The following is a 20,027-nucleotide window of genomic DNA, read 5'->3' as shown; positions in this document are numbered from 1 at the left end:
GCCAGTTTCCTCATCAATTCGGTGCCCGCGCGATTAACTCGAGATGCATTCAGTTGTCACCATCTATTCAACGGTCACGCGCATCGTTGTTGCTTCGTTAGTTCAACCTTCTTCGTCTGGTCTGATCCAGGGACCAGGAAAGGGATTCAGTTGGTGGTCAGCTTGTCTGTATGAGCGTGGAACGAGTTGCGGCCAGAGAAAATGCCAATTGCGTTTAACTTTTCTTTTTGTTTCATTATTTGCTCGAGTGACAGTTCGCCGCGACGCTGACAGATCCTGGGAACCATATACCCGTGACATGGTTTAGAATAGGTGGAAAATAAAATAATGCAAGACAGCATCCATCATCAAACCCTGCAATAACCCTTAAACTCATAGGCAATATGGCTGTCGCCCGTTAATTCATCTGGTGTTTCCCTAATTGTACAGCACTTTTCGTGCTGTTCAATTGGCAAACGGAAACAAGAGTCTCAAGGAGCTGAGAAATTAAGCGATCTACCAAGGGAGAGGGCCGAGACAAACGCCAAACAGGCAGGAAAAGCGAAAATTAACAAATTTAGCCATTGTTTATGAAATATTTATGGATCAACACCTGTTCATTTAAAAAGGAAACAGAGAAAACGCCGCCGGGAATGGAGGACAATTCCGTGTGTTCTGAATGACGCTTCTACAGTTATCATTAGAGCCGACCAACGTAGCCACTTCTCTGCTGGGCTTATGCCGGTGTTTTTCTATATTATAACCTTTCGCGGTGGGCGCATTACGTCTAGAATTGCAGCTTCCTGCGCTCTACGCGGTTGTACGCGACTGGCGGCCACGCATCGTTACGTAACTTCCCAAATAACAATAGGAGTTGGTTGTGGCACTTCTTAGAGCAGTAAACGAGGGATCCAAAAGAACTGTGAGTGTTCCGCAAATGTATATTTCTGTATAATTCTTCCAGAGCTAATTCAAAAAACGCTACTATAGCCGCATACAACTGAAGTCTGCAATGAAGCCCCGGCCACACCCTCATAACCGCCAGCCACTCTCCCTCCATTAGGCTGCAAATAATTCGTACTTGAAACTTTTTCTGTTACCAAAATAAGGCGGTAACTACAAAAATAAAATTATTAGCGCGTAATTTTATACATTTTCCCTCACCTATTATAGTGGAATGGCGAATTCGTAATTCTTTATTGAACTGAAATAACATGCTTGCTTCGCTACAACTATTTGTTGTGAAGTTTCACTTCAGTTGGCAGTGAAGTTTCATGAGTAAAACGGGCGCAGCAGTGAAATGAACAGCAGCGCAGACTTTTGAAGACTCCATACATTTTGTCCATGTCTGTTGCACACCTCATTGCTTCTGCCGATAAAAAGACTCTTTACGAGCAGCAGACGCTCCGGAGGTATCAAGTACGACGCCATTTTGAAAAGACCACATGACGACGATTTTGTTGGCTTCTGTGATTGGCTGGCGGAGTAACCTAGCTCCGCGCGGTCCGTTTGCCTTTGTTGCCAACTGCTGCTTTATCAGTTCTAATCTTTATCTTTATCTAATCTTTATCTTTATCTAATCTTTATCTAATCTTAACGTAATCTTTATTTTACTTTTGCTTCTTTATTTGTTCTTGGTGCTTCTTTCCTGCGCGAGTCCATTTAACATTGTTCTTTGTTTGTCAAGTAAAGAAGAGGTGAATCGCACAGGCGTACGTGTAAAATACACCTTATTTCCGTTCTTTTGTGGGTTTATGCGTTTTTATGGCGAATGGTGGGCGTTATTAACATTTTTGCTAGTAAAGGTAATCCCCCCTCATTTGCATAGAAAAGTTACCTTGGGTTGGGCCCCCCCCGAAAAAAAATCCTGCGTACGTGCCTGGGGCGAAGGCACCACAGGTAGAAATAGACGAGGGGACAGGACCAGAGGGCAGGGGTGACCGGGATAGAGCGTCTGCGTCTGAATGCTTTCGGCCTGAGCGATAAACAACGCAGATGTCGTACTCTTGTAGGCGCAATGCCCAACGGGCAAGCCGACCAGTTGGATCTTTTAGTGAAGATAACCAGCATAGGGCATGATGGTGGGTCACGATGTCAAATGGACGCCCGTACACATAAGGACGAAATTTGCCGATAGCCCAAATGATGGCCAGACATTCCTTCGCAGTAACCGAGTAGTTCGCCTCAGCTTTGGTAAGGGTGCGGCTGGCATACGCGACGACGTACTCTTCGAAGCCATCCTTGCGTTGTGCGAGAACAGCGCCGAGCCCGACACCACTAGCGTCCGTATGGATCTCAGTTGGAGCAGAGGGATCGAAGTGTCGCAGCACTGGAGGCGAGGTGAGAACGCCTCGCAGTTCTTGGAATGCGTCGTCGCACGCCGAGGACCAGGCTGATAGGTCAGAACTGCCGGTGAGAAGCTGCGTCAAAGGGGCAATGATAGAGGCGAAGTTACGGATGAAGCGTCGGAAATATGAGCACAGGCCGATGAAGCTGCGAAGCTCTTTCATGGTGGTTGGTTTAGGGAACTCGGATACGGCGCTAAGTTTTGTGGGGTCCGGAGGGATACCGCCTCTCCACTGCAGTCCTGCAGTGGAGAGGCACGCAAGTACTTGCTCGAGGCGGTTGAGGTGCGACGCAAAGTCGGTGGAAAAAACCACAATGTCATCCAAATAGCAGAGGCACGTTTTCCACTTCAGCCCGCGAACAATGGCGTCCGTAATTCGCTCGAAAGTGGCAGGCGCGTTGCAGAGGCCGAACGGCATGACAGTAAATTCATATAGCCCATCAGGCGTTACGAAGGCTGTCTTTTGACGATCGGCCTCTGCCATTGGCACTTGCCAGTAGCCGGAGCGCAAATCCAGCGAGGAAAAGAATTCCGCTCCCTGCAGACAGTCCAAGGCATCGTCGATGCGCGGCAGAGGATAGACATCCTTGCGCGTTATTCGGTTAAGGCGGCGATAGTCGACGCAGAACCAAATGGAGCCATCTTTTTTTTTAACGAGGACAACCGGAGATGCCCAGGGACTGTTTGAGGGCTGGATGATGCCACGCTCCAGCATGTCGTCAACGTGCTGGTCGATGATACGGCGTTCAGCAGCCGACACACGATACGGACGCTGGCGCAATGGTGTTTGTGGACCGGTGTCGATACGGTGAACGACTGCGGACGCTCGGCCCAAGGATGGTTGGTCAATGTCAAATGAAGAACGAAAGCATTGGAGGAGCTTGATAATTTCTGTGTGCTGCGCAGGTGTGAGTTCTGCGTCGACGGCACGAGCGAAGATGTCTACAGGGGCATCAGTCGCGGCGGGAGGAGTGACGGAACAAATCGGAAGTGGTGCCGTATCACCAAACGTGGTGGCCAGGAGAACGCTATCGAAAGCTTCAGCGGTACCCAGGCACTCGCCGCGGAGTAGGGATGATGGGCAGGCGGACGGATTGCACACGTAAAGGGCAGCAGAACCGTCGCAAAAAGTGACGACAGCAAACGGAAGCAGAAAGTTCCGGCGGCGCGCACAAGTGGCCGACGGTGTAAACACAACAGATGAGTTTGCAGCAGAGTTACATGACACAGGAACCAGAGCGGCGGAGAAAGGTGCGATATCGATGTCAGAGGCGGCAACAACTTTAGGAGAAGAATGGTCGTCAGGGTCGAAGCACGGCACTGATAATGTAAGTTCGGCACGAGCGCAGTCGATAAGTGCTTGATTGACAGATAGGAAATTCCATCCAAGAATAACGTCGTGTGACGAACGAGATAAGACGACAAATTCTATAACATACATAACGTTTTGAATGACGACCCGGGCTGTGCACGACGCTGAAGGCTGAATGCGATGCGAGGTTGCCGTACGCAGAGAAAGAGAGGTAAGGGGAATGGTCACTTTGTTCAAATTGCGGCAAAGCTTCTCACTAATAATAGAAACGGCGGCTCCGGTGTCGATAAGTGCGTGTACGGTGACGCCATCTACGGAGAGTTCAATTTCGTTCACCGGGTTAGAATGAGGCCTTGAAATGTTCGACGTAAACGCAGTTCTTGCCTCTGGAACTGCGACTGTTAGTTTTCCTCTCGGGCTGGGCTGGGTCGGCGAACCATCGGGGAAATGGATCGGCAACGTGGGGAAGGTGACCGACGGGCATCGAAAGGGAGGCGACTGTAAGACGAGTCCGGAGGAAGGCTAGATGGGTCCTGACGCGGAAGTCGAGCAGGCCTGTAGCTTGAGGTGCCCCCACTGTCAGGTAAACGGGGGCTGCGACGGCGGCAGAATCGTGCTACGTGGCCCGGAAGATGGCAGAAATAGCATATTGGCCGGTTGTCAGATGTACGCCACGGGTTGACGACAGGGGCTCCAGCGGCCGAGTAAGGGACGACCATCGGGCGTGAAGGTGGCGGCGGCACATGGAAGGTGCCAGTGGCCCGGTAGGCATCAGCAGCCGGAGGAGCGTAAGGCCGGGCGACAACATCAGCGTACGTTAGCGGCCCAGCTGCAGGCTGCGGAGGAGGGGCAGATGGCAGCGCCGCGGCAACTTGGGTCTGAATGACGTGGTGAAGCGAAGGAGCCAAGGTTGTCGACGGCTCGGGTGTGCTGTTCGCCAGAGAGAGTTGGCGGGCAACTTCCTGACGGGTAAACTGCTTTATCTCCGGCATTAAAGCAGAGATGTCGGCAGCGTCGCAGCCGAAATCCAACGGAGATAGATCCGTGGTGTCCTGCTGAGCAGCGCGTGTTGATGCACGCTGCTTGCGCAGCTCGTCGTACTGCTGACATAGCTGTATGACTTCGGCAATCGTCTGCGGACTCTTCGCAACGAGCATCTGGAAGGCATGGTCATCGATGCCTTTCATGACGTGCTTGATCTTGTCAGCTTCGTCCATAGATGAGTTCACGCGCTTGCATAGCGAGAGGACGTCTTCAATATAACTGGTGAAGGTCTCGTCCTGGCATTGAGCTCGACCACGCAAGCGTTGCTCAGCGCGAAGCCGGCGAACGGCGGGACGGCCGAAGACCTCTGCCAAAGTCGCCGTGAAAGCCGACCAGGTGGTAAAATCGGCTTCATGATTGCGGAACCATAGGTTTGCCACGTCAGTCAAGTAAAAGATGACATTTGTGAGCTTGGCGCGGTCGTCCCACTTATTATAGGCGCTTACACGGTCATATTCAGCGAGCCAGTCTTCCACGTCGTGGTCGTCTGTGCCGCTAAATATAGCCAGATCGCGCTGGCGGATCACGCCAGAACAGACGATGGTGGGGGGCACGGGAGCAGCAGCCTGGTACGGTCCTGGTTCATCCATTGGAACAGCTGGTGGTAGCGTTCGGCTGCGGAGTTCCAGGATGTAGAAGAGAAACCCAGCACCTCCACCAAATGCAACGGTGGTGTTCACCTAGCAAAAGGGTCACTAGTTATAGGTTGTAGCGCTAGGCTTAAAACAGGTTGGCGCTATATCGTAACAGGGAAGCAAGCACTTCTCGTCGTCTTCTTTTGCACAAGCACACCAGCACCATGCCCACTGCCCAGTGCCTTCAGTACACTATATTTAATAAATATATTGTTTGGGCCTAATATCACTGGATAATTTCTTCTTCTATAACTTGATACCATACACTTTTTAAATATCAAGCATCTTCTGTGGCAGGAAAAAAAAATGTTTCTACGACTACCCGAAAACTATAGATTTTTCCACGGGCAGGGAAGTGTTAAGCTAACCCGCCTCTCACCAGCGATATTTTCCTCAGTCCTTCAAGTCTGTCGCAGTAGTAACAATGCAAAGGTGCAATTTTCGCAGTGCCGACTGTGCTAATTTGTGTAGTTTCTTTTTCTGCGACCTGCCATTATTATGAGCAATGGCAATAAAGCTGGCATAATTTGTAATCACAGCCTGTGAGTCGGTCTTTGGTGACTTGATGGCAAATATGCTGCCGTCAATGATTGTAGGTTATGAAGCTCGTAATATTTTTAATGCTGATGAGGCTGGTCTCTTACAATCTGCAGCCCCCAAAAAAAGCCTTTGCTTTAAGGGCAAATCTCACCGAGGTGGCTAGAAAAGCAAGCAGCGAGTAACAGTTTTATTTTGCTGCAGTACCGACTGCTTGGAGAAAATGAAGCTGACTGTGATCGGTGCCTGCATCAGAATCACTACTCCTTCAATTGGCCGGTCATATGTTTTTAATGTACAAGGCTTACAAGAAAGCCTCAATGACATCAGCAATGTTCCTCGAGTTTTTGACATACAGTCGAACCCACTTATAACAATATTCAAGTGCAAGAAAAATTATATTGTTATAACCAATAATTGTTATAACCGGGTTGCATGAAAAAAAATCAATATGGCAGATGGCGTAGCAGTTCCGAGAAAACTATAGAATGGTGGGGAGGCAAGTTCTCTCCCCCACCACCTTCCTCCATCTGATTGTCTCGGCTTAACTGTTTAACTTTGTTTCCTGCACGCTCCAATCGCATGTTAATAAGTCGCGGCTGTCGGCGTTCAAGAATGGCACTGCTATAACTGCAAAAAGGGGTCATGGGTGGCAAGTGACATACAGGCTCTGCCTAGGCATCGCCTTGGTAGCGCCAACAGGCACCTTTTAAAAGATGCGGGACAGTTGCCGTGGCAGCAACTCAGCTTAAGAAATGCTGGGACGTGATCGCCACAAGCATCTTGCCACGTACTTCCCACTGGCTTGCACAAGAAAAACCACTTGTCCGTCAGCCTTGCTTACTTTACACGAAGCTTGCCGACATCCTTCTCTAAAGCATCCAGGTGCTCCACGTAGTGAAGCACAAGGTCCCTAGCGAAAACAAACCCACGAGGGACTGAATCATCTACTTCCTGCGGGGAAAATGTTGAAGCAGCCTGCCCTACAGCGTCAGCACTGCCGTCATAGCTGTCATTGTCACTATCCGAAGCAAGCACGCTCGGGATCACCTCATCGGTTAGAAGCACTTCATTTCCAAATCTATAGCAGCGCACTTTCTTTTCACCGGCAATGTCGTGCATTGCCGATGATCAGCAGATGGATCAGCCATCTTCCGTTTAGGTGGCAAGTTGAACGAGGCTGAGAAACAATGTGGCCAGGAACGACTTCAATGCAACAAACAAAGACAAGCACGAATAAAGAACCAACTCTGAGGGCGCAGCCGTAGGGATGGCCCAGTGAGCAATCTGGGAGCAGCGCGCCAGCAGTGCAGTTGGTGCAGTCCATTTGTGTTTCAAAGGGTGGTGCGGCACAGAGCTATGGGCGCAGCCCATTTGTGTTCGGAGGGGTGGAAGGGCAGCGGGATAGATGTGCATGAGGTTGACGTGCATCTCTCATGGAGAGAAGTGTGCAGCGGCAGTTGCAATGGCGGGCGATCATGCAGCGGTTCGCATTTCGCTTTTTCTTTTTTCTTCAAGAATTTCGCATTCCATTACCTTTCGGCACGAACACCCAGAAACCAGACTTCATCGTTATAACCGATAATACAGCATGAGAACATTGTAGTAAGCAAGTATATTTCCTCATAAAGAACGTACAAAAGTTGGTGCTGCAGCAGCTTTTTGCTGTTATAACTGATATTGTTACGCAAACGAAGGATTAAGAACTGGAGACTATTTACAAAGTATATTTACAAAGGATAACTGCAGCTCTGGCCAGTTCAGCCGACAACTCGAGAGCCAGAGAGCGTTCGTCGTCTTTTTCGGGGTGCTTGCGTGCATCGTCCACAAGAAACACGCAATATGCATGTATCATTATCCCCGGTTGCAGAAGCACTGTCCCGGTGCGTCTAAATATTGGTGATAACAGGGGCGTAATGTGGTTTAAGGCATGCGACATGCACAACATCAGTGGAATTCGGGGCAGATGAGGCACTGGTACTGACCGGGGCGATTTCGTACGTAGCTGGAGTCACGGCATGCAGCACTCGATATGGGTCTGTCTACCGAGACAAGAGTTTTTCTGACAGGCCAACGTGACGAGTTGGGGGCCACAGGAGTACCAGAGATCCAGGCGAAAAGCGGACGTCTCTGTGTTGGCGATCGTACAAACGCTGTTGCTTCTCTTGGGAGGTCAGGAGGCGAGCGCGGGCGATTTTGCATGCTTGGGCTGCCCTGGTGATAGCGTCAAGTGCATACTCATTGGTCTCTGCTGAGGCAGATGGAAGGGATGCGTCCAGTGGCAATGGGGGCTCTCGGCCGAACAGCAGAAAAAAATGGGGAATAAATAGCAGTGTTGTGATGTGATGAATTATATGCAAAAGTGACATAAGGTAGGGCAAGGTCCCAATCAGTATGGTTGGACGAGACATACTTTGCAAGCATGTCTGTTAGGGTGCGATTCAGATGCTCAGTGAGACCATTAGTCTGTGGATGGTAAGACATTGTCAGCTTGTGCTTGGTGGAACAGGACTGCAGGATCTCGGCGATGACTTGAGAAAGAAATGTCCGACCATGGTCTGTGAGCAGTTGGTGTGGAGCACCATGCTGCAGAATCTCGTCCCATAAAAGAAAATCAGCGACATCTCTGGTGCAGCTTGTTGGAAGTGCTCTGGTGACATCGTAACGCGTGGCCTAATCTGTCACCACAGCCACCGTTACTAGATAGGGTCAGTTTTAAAACTCCCCTATCTCCCCATGCAGCGGCGGCATCTCCATTTCTGCGCCTGTCACCAGGTGGTGGAACCATCTCATCCGGCTCCAGCTGACTGCTGCAACTGCCGTTCGCAGCCGTGTGCGGCGGTTCGTTGGTATCGGGTTGCTGACGCACGCTTACCTTTTAGAGTCACAGAATTAGGCATGTTATTTCGCAGGCTGTAAGTCCTGGTTGTGCCGCTTGCCATAAATAGCATATTTATAATTCTGCATGCCATTGCAGCCTGCAAGAAAAAAAAAGAGGCGGAGATCCTTTCATACGCATAGCATGCGCCGCCCGATGCAGCTATACACTTTCATCATTTGTGCCTTGTTGAAGAAATATGTGGCTGGAATGCATTCATTGTTACTCAATGTCATGCTAGAAAAGCACACGATACTTTTTTTCGTATTCAAATTTTATTGATCTCAACTAGCTTCCATTTGAGCGAGAATGCCTCTAAAGCAGCTTTGTCTTCTTCCTTGCTGCCTTTACTTGCACACTCTGGTCCTTTTGCTGCCTCAGAAACTTTGCATAAAAATGCATGCGTGTAACTAGATAAAATTTTATAATTCGGGCGCAAAGCTCTTCTGAGTGCGTGGAGCAGCCTACTGTCGGTGTTGGAGGTCGTAGGGAGGAACTAGGCGTACAGGATTTATTTACATATTTTTACATTAAAACAAGATATACATTTGACAGTCTAGCATGACTCCCAGATGGAGCACGCAAGACGAAGCATACAGCATACAAGCACGAAGCTCCAAACACACTGCTTCTCGAGCACGAGCACACCCTAGCAGCCGACAAACAGCTGCTTATAAACACTCTGTCCTCCCTAGATCCCTAGGTGAGGGAAAATGGCAGTTCACCGCCAATTCGTAGCATCCAACGTCATCGAAGTTGACCCGCCTTTTGGAGGAGGAGGGCTCACACACACACGGACGCACTGGTTTCACTGCCCCCACCGAGGTGAGACGGTCTTCGCAGAACTGCGTGCCCAAAGGAGGCGCCTCTTATTCCCCGAGCTGACCCCCGCAGCATGGTCGCCGTGGTTCTCCATTGTCTTGCGTCTTGAAAGGCCCGTGGGACGGTGCCGCCAAATACATTCCCTCGGGAACTCCCCCGCTCCTGAAAGACCAGGTCGGCGGTGGCGAGTTCAGTAAAAAAAGCCTGGTTCGTCGACCTCTTCTCGGCATTCCCGCGACGGAGAGTCGCTGACGCGGCATATTGTCCTCCTTACACAGCAGACGTCATGACGCCAAGAGGCTGGAGAAGGACGGTCGGTTCCTAGAAAACGCCAACCCTGCTGCTGCAGCTGGCTGAGAAACTTTGCATGTCGGCACCTCGGCAGGCCATTCCTCACACTACACGGACAAGGGTTTTTTTCGAAAGTTCCTGCACCATGCTAGAAAACAAGTCACCAAACACTTTGTTGTCCTGTGTTTTCTGTTCAATGACAGATTCAATGGCATTAAGCATTTGTAAAAGGGCGCTAGATGGGTGTTTTAAAGCACCAGGTACAAAAGACCTCATCCCTGTGCGGACAGCTGCTGGTGGGACATGACTGGCAGCAGTGATGGTTTCGAGGCAGTTCTCGCAGCTAGAAAACCTGCTGGCTTTCTTTACAACGTAACCTCCAAGATAGTAAAGAACAGCTTCAAACGGAGTGGCACGATAGTAGTCATGCTGGTTTGGATCCGACGTTGAGGACTCCTTGAAGTGAATTTTGTCAAGCATCTGTCCGAATTTTTCCTCTCTGGTTTGTTTTCTTGAAAGAGCAGCTAGCTTCTTGCCGCTGAGCTCTCTTCAACTGTCACCAACACCGGATCTGCATCACCAGAGCAGTTTCCTTTTGTTGCTATTTTTAAAGGCGTGTAGAGGCAAAGCAGCCTGAATATCTGGCTGAAGTGTGTCACAGTAGGGTGGTCCTCGTCTCCGCCAAAGCTCCGTACCACACCAAAAAAGGCGCTATGGGTAAAAAGATAAAGAAAAATGTTTACGTGTGCGGCGAAAGAAGTGACCTGTAAGAACAAAAGCAACATCTATGGATACTTACTTCCAAGGGATCCTGATTAAGCTTTGCAGTCAGGATGTATAGGACATTCTTGTCATGCAACAGAGAAATTACATCCAGAACAGACATGAGGGTCACGCGAGAGACTGTTGTCATCTGAGAGGCAAAAAGCTTCGTGTTTTGCTGGAGGCCATTTTTTTTTTTTTTTTTTTCGGTTGTATTCAGCAATTCAAGGAAGTCTTGAATGACCTACAACACCGCACAAAAGAGATGCACACAATTGTGTATTATTCTTGTTGCCTTCAGTAAACAGCAATTGCTTGAATACACAAAAAAGTTAATTGTACCTTGATCTGGCGAGAGTTCTTCTTTATTCCCTCAACTGGAAATTTGGCGTTCAGCGCATCGAAGAGCTCATTCATGCGCAAGGTGTATCTTTCTGTGCCCTCTGTGTTTTCAAAGCCTGGTGCACGTTGCTCCCTATAAAACTTTAATCCTATTCCAACACTTCTGCTGAACAGCTGAAAAAAAATATGCATGTTAAATACAGAAAGAAATGCAAAGAACATGCACATTCAAACTTGATTAACAGTTGCAAATGCTTAAGATATGCAAAGACAGCCAGAATGAACAAAAAGCACTGGAGCTTACGAATGCATCTGCATTGCCAGCTGGGCATTCATTTTTTCCAGCTTTCCAGGGTTCACGTATGAAGCTGTAAGTTTTGGGACGACTTTTAGGTGTGCCTTCTTTTCTATGTCGAAGAGATGCTGAAAATCCTTGAAATTAATGCATTCAGAGCCAGCCTGCAATAAAGAACAAGGTAACAGTTATATCATTGAATCAGAAAGAAATTAAGATGCTTATTACCTTTGCATATGTGTGAATGAGAAGATGATTTCACACAGATTTTATGATATGTGGTACATCACACATGAAGTGCAGGAAGCGTCCATCTTAAATGAAGGATGTGGAACTTTGTTCACTGGCTCGCAGAGCTTCTCTGATATTCCTACATGTGCCCACATAGAACGACTGTTCCCCACACCATCGCTGATGACAGTTAGAACCAATGCCCCACGACACTCGAGTTCAAGCACAGCTTGCAGAACAAGCTTGGCAAGCACGCTCCCAGGCGTAGCGTCCTTTGTGGCAAAACTTGCGATTGGCTGTGCCCACTTGTGAAACATCGGCACAAACATAATCACAATAGCATGGTCAGCTGGTACTATGCCCTCTCGGCCTGTCGAACCGCCGAAGTCCACAAATCCATCAAACTTGTAGGTGAATTTGCTGAAATCTAGTGATGGTCTCAGCTTAATTTCATCAATTACGAGTGTGCCATATTTTTCAACAGTAGGCTATCCTTTAAAGAATGTTTGGACTGTTTCCAGATCTATTTGGTTGTCGCCATACTCACATGGCACACCTGAAATAATCTGGTTTAAGCGGCTACACATTGGAAGCGCAAGCAGCTTCATGCTGCGCAACAAATTGTATACCTTAAGACTGGCAATGTGTAGCAAAATACAGTTCATGATCCACGCTCGTGTGTATCTTATTCCCTGCGGTCGTTTTGCTTCAACTTGCCTTAAAGAATTTTCAAAGGCCACTTGCTGCAGTGCAGGTAACGAGTTCAATGCTTTCGTTATCGCCTCTGAACGCTCATTCTTCACCTGCTCCTTTAAGGTATTTATGTTCTTCACAAAGGAAGCTCTGGCCGCTGCTGCTCTCAGGGCCTTCTTGTGAAGATTCGTTATCTTCTTCCTGAACGCCAGATGCTCTTTCTTCTGGAATGTTTCCTTAACTTTCCTCTTTTTTGGCATGCGGCATCTAGCACATATTGGCTGCACTGAAAGAGTTTCATGCTTTTGTGAAACACTCCCAACGACAGTACAGCCCTGGCAGACACTCAGCTTATTTACTGAATCCACCAGGGAGGATATGTCATTGACGTTGCGAATGCGCACATTTGTAAATGCCTTTGTGGAGCGCCCATAAGCACTTGCCGTGGCCACATTATCTTCACCCACAGCAACACACTTCTCAATCCGCAGTAGCCTGTCTTCGGACTTGAGGGTGTAGAATGTGATGAATTTGTCGCCTCCGTCTTCAACGATCATTTCTTTTCACGACCCCGGCATTTGAACACGTTCCAATGTCGTTTAGGCTACGTTCCGTATCTTCAAAGCTTGAAAAACTGGCGTCCTTGATCACCGCTTCACTGCAAGTCGCTGCGCTGTTCAATTCTTCTGCTTGTGCTGCATCGTACTTTGCGCTTCTTAGCTGGAGGCTTTGTCATGTATGCAGGAAGTTAGCAAAAAACTTTCAGAATAGCCTCACTAACGAGGGTCCACTTACCGCGAGGCATTCCTGCTGTTTTCCCGTCAATTACTTGCACATAATTTTTGAGGACATCCTGGTCGTGGAAGTGGAGGTCACATACTCTCGACTTGGCTGATAACTCCCTGTCAGCATGCGGGATGGCTCGATTCCATGCAGCACGCAAGGCGTTGTCGCTGGTTGCAGAAAAGTAATGTCGTGACGAGCTGCTCGTATCGTTCCGGTAGCCGCTCGTGCAGCCCGGCACGCAACACATGGGCATGGTGACCGCTTGCTAATCGTAAACGTCAAGCGACCAAGACCTGCCTGCACGCATCCGCCGCAGAAGTCGGAAAGGCCAAGACGATTCACGACCTGCAGCTCCGTCGCAGTCGCGCCGGCATGGCAGGTGGAGCCGGATTCAATGGCAGCACCACTAAAGCGCGAACTGGTGGTGGTTCCGCGCCACAGAGCGGAGTTTTGAAACTGACCCTATCTAGTAACGTTAGCCACAGCGACCCACTTGTTGCCAGACGTGGATAGAAGGAAGGGGCCAAATAAGTCCAAGCCAACGCGAAAGAATGGCTCCGTAGGAATGTCGAGTGGTTGAAGGCACCCGGCAGGAAGCTTCGATAGTGTTTTTCGGCGCTGTCATTTTTCACACACCGCAACGTACTTCCGGAGGGAGCGGGCAAGGCCTGGCCAAAAGAAGCGACAACGAACCAGGTCGTAGGTGCGGGAGATGCCAAGGTGACCTGCCGTTGGTATATCATGAAGTTCTTGGAGAACAACTGACCGGAGGTGCTTAGGAATGACAAGGAGTAGGGCAGGATCGTCGGGGCGTACATTGTGGCGGTATAATACACCATCCCGAAAAACAAACAGGTGAAGGGACGAATCAGAAGACGAAGATTTCAAGCCATCAATGATGGCCTGCAAAGTGGCATCACAGCGCTGCTCGTCGGCAACATGTAGCAGCTGAGAGATCGAGAAAACGCAAGCGTCGGCATCGGGGTCAGGGTCAGCGAGTGGTTCGTCCACTGGATAGCGTGATAAACAGTCTGTGTCTTGATGTAATCGGCCCGACTTGTATGCTACTGCATAGGTCTATTCTTGCAGCCACAGAGCCCAGCGACCAAGCTGGCTGGTAGGATGCTTGAGTGAGGAAAGCCAGCAGAGCGTGTGGTGGTCCGTGATTACAGAGAAGTGCGTGCCGGACAAGTACAGGCGGAATTTGGAAATTGCTGAGACGAGAGCCAATCATTCACGATCTGTAATCGAATAGTTACGCTCTGCTGCTGTGAGGAGGTGGCTAGTGTAGGCGATAACGCTATCTTGACCCTGTTGGCGCTGGGCTAAGACAGCTCCGATAGCGTGACCACTGGCATCGGTACGCACCTCTGTTGTAGAGGACAGGTCAAAGTGGGCCAGTATAGGTGGCGTGGGGAGAATGTAGGTGAGGTTGGCAAATGTGGCAGTTTGAGCGGGGCCCCACATTAACGGCACGTCCTTCAATAGATCAGTAAGTGTTTGGGCAATCGCTGCGAAGTTTTTAACGAAGCGTCAGAAGTAGGAGCAGAGTCCTACAAAACTTCAGACGTCTTTGACAGACTGAGGTACAGGAAATGACATGACAGCACAAATTTTCTTTGGGTCTGGTTGAATACCGGAAGCGTCGACGAGGTGGCCTAGCACTGTAATCTGCCAATGACCGAAGTGACACTTTGATGAATTTAGTTGGAGCCCAGCCTCGCAGAAGACTTGAAGAACAGCTGATAAGCGCTCAAGGTGTGTCTCAAATCTAGGCGAAAATACGACGTCGTCTAGGTAGCAGAGGCATGTTGACCATTTGAACCCTTATTTATTTATTTATTTAAATAAATAAATAAATAAATAAATAAATAAGGGTTCAAAAGGTCGTCTTGGTAGCAGAGGCATGTTGACCATTTGAACCCTTAGAGCAAAGAGTTCATCATACATTCGAACATTGCTGGGGCGTTGCATATACCAAATGGCATGACTTTGAATTGGTATAGACCATCAGTGGTGCCGAGCTGTGCCGTTACTCACCTTGCCGTGTGCCTCCTACCTCTGACATATCCGTCAATGACAGTTGTCCTGCTCGCTTGCCCTCACCTCAGCGCCGTTGGTCCCTGTCGCCCCAGCCATGCCGCTATTCGTCGCCGACCAATTATGGACCCTCCTGGACAGAAAACTAGACCATGCAGCAATATATTGTTAAAATCAGGTTCATAAGTGGGTTCGACTGTACTTGGACCGCAAGTACAGTCGACTAGGCATCTATGCAAGTCATCTATGCAAGACCGGGCATCTATGTGCAAGTATGACCAGGCATCTCACGTGACATGCCCGATAACACTGATGGCACTTGTGATTCCCGTGTGCTGCCTGCAAAAGGAAGGCTTCCCCCCAAACTTGTGGCCACTTGCTGAAACTTGTGGCCACATTTGCCGCGCATGCAAACTTCATGGGACATGAGTATTCCTGCAGGGTGAATTCGTGATCTCTTGGAGTCCTTTCTTTTGCTTAGGTCTTGTCTTCGCCAGCTTAGTATGAGCTATTCTCCAAACTAACAAGACATAATATACGTAAGAATGAATGAGTGAAAAAACTGGCAATTTCACAAGTGCAGGTAACACATTTTATTTATTTAATGATAAGCCCTACCGAGCCTGCACTGTGCTGTGACCAGAGCAGGGGCCATATTTTATGATGGCACATTTCACTTTGTGTCCTTTTGCTCCAATTTATTGGCTTAGTTGCTGGTGCATTGCCGTTGTCAACAGTATCGGTCAATCAGTGTGATGGTTAAAAAAAGCAAAGTGAGATTATTATTATTTTGCAAAAATATAGTCTCTGGTTACATTTTTGGAAAAAATTTGAAACGTAGTATTTTATGCAGTAATGAGCTTCTTTAATAAACTACCCACTACGATGCCTCCCAACATGCGCATGTGCTGTGCTTTGGGTGCATGTTAAAGAACACCAGTCAGTCAAAATTAATCTGTAGCAGCCATCTATGTCATCATTTATAACCTGCAAATTGATTTGGAACATTAAACCTCATAAGTTTTTTTTTTCTTTTTCTGAATGGTGGTAAAGCTCTTCCTTTCACGTGCATGCAGCTAATTGCCATAAGTGCTGTATATTTTATGGTTTCTGCTCGTGAAGATCTAGCTGGTTGTAGCAATTTTTCCATTTTCTTTTATCCTAGTTACAGTTTGCATACTTCGCCACTTGTCTCTTATAGCTATTTAAAGTGATTGAACTCTTACATCCTGTGTTTTAATCATCTGGCATTGACTGTTTGATTGCTTAGGTTGAATGAAGGCTTCACCGTATTCTTGGAACGAAAGATCATTGGCCGCCTGTTTGGAAATGAGATGAGAGAGTTCCAAGCTTTGGACGGCATTGAAGATCTACGCTACACTGTAAGCAACTGCATATTGCATAATATTAATTTCGCTATCCCGAAGATTGTACCTTAATTGCGTGACTGTAAGCACTCTAAAGAATTAGATCAAGGTGCTAATTGGACCTAGTTGGTTAGACATTTTGAGGAAGACAGCGCTGAAAAATAGGATGAAGAAAGGGCACAGTCAAGATAAGTGCTCATGTTGTCTGTGTCTTTTCCTGGGGATGTTGTTCAGCACTGCCTTCCTTGAGCTACACAGGAAATTTTTTCCTACAACTCGTACCTACAACATAGGTTTTAACGCTCGAGGAGGGACATATGCGCTGCGTGACTTTAAGTAAAATTTCTCTATGCCTAACTGCATATGGCCCAATGTGTTTATGTGCACACACTGTTAGACCCTAATAAAGGAATCCTGGGTATATTGAATAATTGACTACACTGGAACGTCATTATTAAAATAACTACACTGAACAGCATTAGCTAAAATTACTTCGTTGTATCAATTGTTGCCATCTACTGCGCTATATGCCCAATTGTGTGCACAACTTTAAACATGCAAAGAAGGCTACGGCTACGTGGCCGCGCATTCAATGAAATTTTAATAAAGCAGCAACAGAATCTCCGTCGTCTCCAGCACTAAACTATTTCACGTCTGATGTGACAGCCTTCACGATAGCCTTCTGTTCCGATTCCAGTGTGATGGTTTTTTGCTTTCGCTTTCGACTTGGCTCGTGGAAGGAAACGTGGTCGAAGGGAACATCTACAGCATGGACCGCTTATAACGTAGGTCGCGGGAGTCGGGAAAATCCGCATTATAAGCGGTACTGTACTATATCAAATAAGCCATTTTTAGACTCTTATTCACATGCAAATATGGTCAACCCACCTTTTATTATGTATTTTACAACTTAACGCACAATAAAGCACCAGAATTGGACACTAAACAAAAAGTTTTTTTTTTTTCTTCATCAATGAAAAATGTCGTTATCGTCGTCTGGCGCTGAGCCCTCACTGCATTATGCACCATCTCATCTGCAACAGCAATCAGATGCTGGGAAGCTTTCTCGCTCAAGCCCTTCTGCGCCCAGTACATCCTGAGCTTGCTTATGTAATCCAGTGCATCTCTGTGCGAAAGTTCCAGTGTGCTGTCTCCTTCGTCATCGTCATCGTCCGATACACTGTCATCGCGATCACGCACTGCTGCTACAATTGCTTCGTCTGTGTCTGCTTCTTCGCAGACAAAGTCATCGCAGTCCTCGTTCACGAAGCCTTCGAATGTGTCATCCTGTCCAACAATGTTCTTTTTCACCAGATCCGACCACACATCATCCGCGTTGAGGACTTCATCGACATCGTCGCCGCGGTGGCTATCGTCGCTCCTCACATCAGGATCGCTGACCACGGCGTTGCGCACAAACCCGCCTTTGCGAAACACTTGGCGATGGTTGATGCTTTTATCTGCCACCAAGATGCCGTGATCATGTCAATAGCACTCCGCAGGTTTACCTTCATTGCTTCGTCTCGCTGAAGGTTGATCAGCACTCTTTCGCATATGCGCCTTTTATAATGCGCTTTCACTGCAGCGATTACGCCTTGGTCCATCGGCTGGCTCTTGGCTGTCGTATTTGCAGGCAAGAACTTGAGGCTCACTGCACTGAGCTTTAAACTTACATGATGGGCACTGCAGTTGTCAAGAACTAGGACAACTTGTCGCTTTTCTGACACCATGTCCTCGTCAAATTTTTGAAGCCAAGTTGCAAATAGCTCCCGAGTCATCCATGACTTTCTGTTGGCCTTATGTGTGATCGGCAGGCACTCTCTTTCTTTGAAATAGCGCGGCCGCGCCGACCTTACGATCACAAATAAGCGCCTCTTGTCGCTGCCATCCATATTGGCGCAAAAGAGAACGGTAAACCGCTCCTTCGAAGCCTTTCTACCGGAGCAGCGTTCGTGGGACAGTGCGAGTGTGCGGTTTGGGAGCAAATTGTAAAACACGCCAGCCTCATCCGCATTGTAAATGTCCCACTCTGCGTACTTCACCAGCATGGTCTCCATGTTTATACTGAGCCAGGCCTGAACAGCAGAATCATCAACTTGTGCGCTCTCCCCGGAGATAACACAGCAGCTTATTCCGTGCCGGTCCTTAAACCGCTGAATCCACCCATTTAATGGGTTGAAACTGTCGTGGCCCAACAAGTTTGCAAATGACCTGGCCTTTGCTTGCAGAATCGGACCACTCACGCGCACATTCTGGGCTCGCACCTCGCAGAACCACTTGAACAAAGCGGCGTCGACATCTTCATACTTTGATGAACGTATCCACTTCCTTGCTAGTGATCCACAATTTTCTTGCAGTTGCTGTTGCACCTTGTCCCTGTTTTTCCAAATTGCCGGCACTGTTGTGTCGGGGATGCCATACTTCTGCGCGACGGAAACTTTCTTTAGGCCACTTTTGACGTCTTTAATAATGCTTTGCTTCGTCTCATGGGATAAAGCTTGCCGTTTTCTTGAGTTGGAAGGATCAGGCGGCATGGCAACTTAGCCCAGCGCGACACAAACGCAAGACAAGGAAACATGTTTTCCGGTAGCTAGGCCTACGACGCTGGCAGCGCACTTCGGTATCACAAGACGACGACGACTCGCGCGCATCCACACAGGAGAAAAGGCAGAAGAGTGGCGCATGTGCAAAGCCAGCCTGTCAACCGGCCACCCCCAGCAAATGGACCTCCCCAATGTTTCCCCTTCTCGCCCTCTGAATGGGACCCACCCCGTTACGACGGCGGTGCGGGTGCTCGGTCTGGCTTGGCGCCGCCCTCGCAGCGCTGCACAAAGAAAAGCAAAAGATAAGGCCGCTAGTTGCACATCTTTCTTTGCACGCTGTACAGTCTCTCTCTCCTCTATTTTTCTCCCCTTTTGCGATGGGTTTCGTGGCTTTCTTCTCCCTTTTTGTAGAGGGTGCGGGCATCATAGTGCTGGGAGGTGCGCGCTTCCTTCTGTTCGGAGAAACCGCACTATACCCGGTCTTCCGTTGTGCGCGACCGCGCACTAAGCGGTACGCTGACACAGTAAACTCTATGGGAGGCGTACTGGTGCTCACATAAAGCCGCATTATATGCGGTCCCGCACTATAGGCGGTTACGTTATAAATGGTCTATGCTGTAGCACACTGCGATGCAAAAGTCCGCCGTGTTCAAGCAGCATGTGGCATACAAAGCTGTAGGCCGACTATGCAGCTCAGGTGAATTGCTCGGCCTACTTTCGTGACTTCCGGATATAGTTTCACTTTTGCGAGATTTTGTGGACCCGTTAAAGTATACGGTTGACAGAGCTTACACTGCTGGGCGTAAACGCAGACACGTTGGGCATGTGAAAGTGAAGCTATCTGATCCACTAATCTCTTGTGGCCCTACAGGGTCTCCAGCCCCGTTGTGTGACAGTGCCGGCTTGGCTTGGCCGGCTCATGGCCTCTGAGGTTACCCCGATGCAATCTTGGAGGTCATGCCTAGTTGTGCCAGCCAGCACGGCGCACCGCAGAGAGAGAGAAACGGAGTCACTGCTTTATCGCATGCCACACGCAAGCAGCATCGTCGATATGTATCGCAGCACAGCTAGGCTACCAAGGCGTAGCATCCGAGATTGCAATCTTGGAGGGCACACCTGCGTG

At 48.6% G+C, this 20,027-nt stretch overlaps 1 protein-coding gene across 3 annotated transcripts in view; it reads left to right on the top strand.

Moving 5' to 3' along the window:
• LOC126526909 (leukotriene A-4 hydrolase) overlaps positions 1 to 20,027 on the top strand; it is a 167,836-nt gene that overhangs the window by 70,794 nt on the left and 77,015 nt on the right. For all 3 annotated transcript variants that reach the window (XM_072284399.1, XM_072284400.1, XM_072284401.1), the window contains one exon: positions 16,265 to 16,376. In XM_072284399.1, the coding sequence (XP_072140500.1) occupies positions 16,265 to 16,376 (112 nt within the window). The remainder of the gene's footprint in view (positions 1 to 16,264; positions 16,377 to 20,027) is intronic.

Source organism: Dermacentor andersoni, chromosome 9 (genome assembly GCF_023375885.2).
Source record: "Dermacentor andersoni chromosome 9, qqDerAnde1_hic_scaffold, whole genome shotgun sequence".
NCBI lineage: Eukaryota > Metazoa > Arthropoda > Arachnida > Ixodida > Ixodidae > Dermacentor > Dermacentor andersoni.
This window is presented reverse-complemented; position numbering and strand designations above follow the sequence as displayed.